At 40.7% G+C, this 1,554-nt stretch overlaps 1 protein-coding gene across 1 annotated transcript; it reads left to right on the top strand.

Moving 5' to 3' along the window:
- The first annotated feature begins 287 nt into the window (after positions 1–287).
- LOC135500829 (uncharacterized protein F54H12.2-like) lies at positions 288–962 on the top strand. The gene has a single exon (XM_064792488.1). The coding sequence runs from the start codon at positions 288–290 to the stop codon at positions 960–962; it is 675 nt and encodes a 224-aa protein (XP_064648558.1).
- The last annotated feature ends 592 nt before the right edge of the window (positions 963–1,554 follow it).

Here is a 1,554-nt window from a genome sequence, read left to right as displayed (position 1 = left end):
CTGTAGTATTCCCTAAGTAATATGATAATGAGGTGTCTGGTTGTTAGGGGTTTCTAAGCTAATTTGAGGTAAAAAGGCCTGTAAGGGATTTTGTCAAAATAGCTTCAAAATACCTACATTCCTATCACCTCATTATCATATTACTTCGCTTTAAGTGGACAAAAGGCAGTAAAACGGTAGAATGCCTTGGGCAGATTCACAACGAACTCTTTGCGCAGAAAAAATTAATTCTGAGTCAAGTAAAACTGACGGTAAGATTGGTGAGACAAGACCCCAGTTTTGTCTTAATGGCCAAGGATAACAACCAGGAGTACACGATTAGTTTGGAGGAAGCGATTTTGAAAATCAATATCAAAACTATTGCCGAACATGTTCGCCTTAGCCATGAGGAACGTCTTTTGCAAGGACCCGCCAAATATCCCGTAACATCGGTTCAAATGAAGTTTTATACACGTGGCGCCAACCGTTCGGATTTGTCAGAAAATAACTTGTTACAGGGTCGTTTACCGGGAAGAATCGTCGTAGGATTGGTGGAGTCCGACGCTTTCAACGGAACGCTGGACAAGAACCCGTTCAACTTTCAACACTTCAATGTGTCGAGTAATACGTTGCGACAAAACCGAACGCCAGTACCGTTTGAAACGATCAAACTCGATTACGGCAACGATCAGTTCCTACCCGGTTACTTCACGGTATTACACGGAACTAACGTTTGGGGAACTGACCAGGGAATAGGTATAAACACGAACGAGGATTATCCGAAAGGATACGCTCTCTACGTCTTCAACCTGTTAGCAGATGATTCAAACGGTTCCAATTTCAACTTGGTACGTGAAGGAAACATAAGTCTTGACATTCGTTTGAAAGAACCAGCCGATAAGAGTATAACTATTGTAGTTTATATGGAATTCGACGCTATTGTGGAAATTGACAACAATCGCACAGTCACCTTCAATGAATAATAAGGAAATCGATCGTCTTCTCAAACGACATTTGGAAACACGAACAACCTTCGTTGAAGTTTGCGCGGCTGATACACTGCCGTTAGAGCCAAGAGACAGAAAACCATGTGCATACGTTGTGAATACGGACATCGCTTCCGGTCAAGGCAAACATTGGATTGGTTTTTACTTTTCTCCAAATCAAATACCCGAATATTATGATCCGTACGGCTTTTTGCCAGCTGTATCAACATTCTACGATTTTCTAGGCACAAGAAAACATTACAGGCGAAATACACGCATGATCCAAAACCCACTCAGTACAGTTTGTGGACAACACGTTATTTACTATATTTTCCAAAAATGTAGAAGCCACACCATGCGAGATATAGTGAACAGTTTTGATAAGAATCGTTCGAACGAAAACGATGAAATGGTGAACAATTTTGTGACAAAAACATTTGCCGCTGATCATAAAGCAGTGTTCGATTCCAGTTTCCTCCATTTCCACATCGCAAAAAGCTTAAAAGAGATATTGTATGGGGCAGACTGACAGCATATATAACAAGCGCATCATGTATCCATTAATAATGTGTATCTCTTCTTGTAAAAT

The sequence above is a fragment of the Lineus longissimus genome, chromosome 16 (assembly GCF_910592395.1).
Source record: "Lineus longissimus chromosome 16, tnLinLong1.2, whole genome shotgun sequence".
Taxonomy (NCBI): Eukaryota; Metazoa; Nemertea; class Pilidiophora; order Heteronemertea; family Lineidae; genus Lineus; species Lineus longissimus.
The sequence above is the reverse complement of the archived record's forward strand: the minus strand, read 5'-3'. Positions and strand labels throughout refer to the sequence as shown.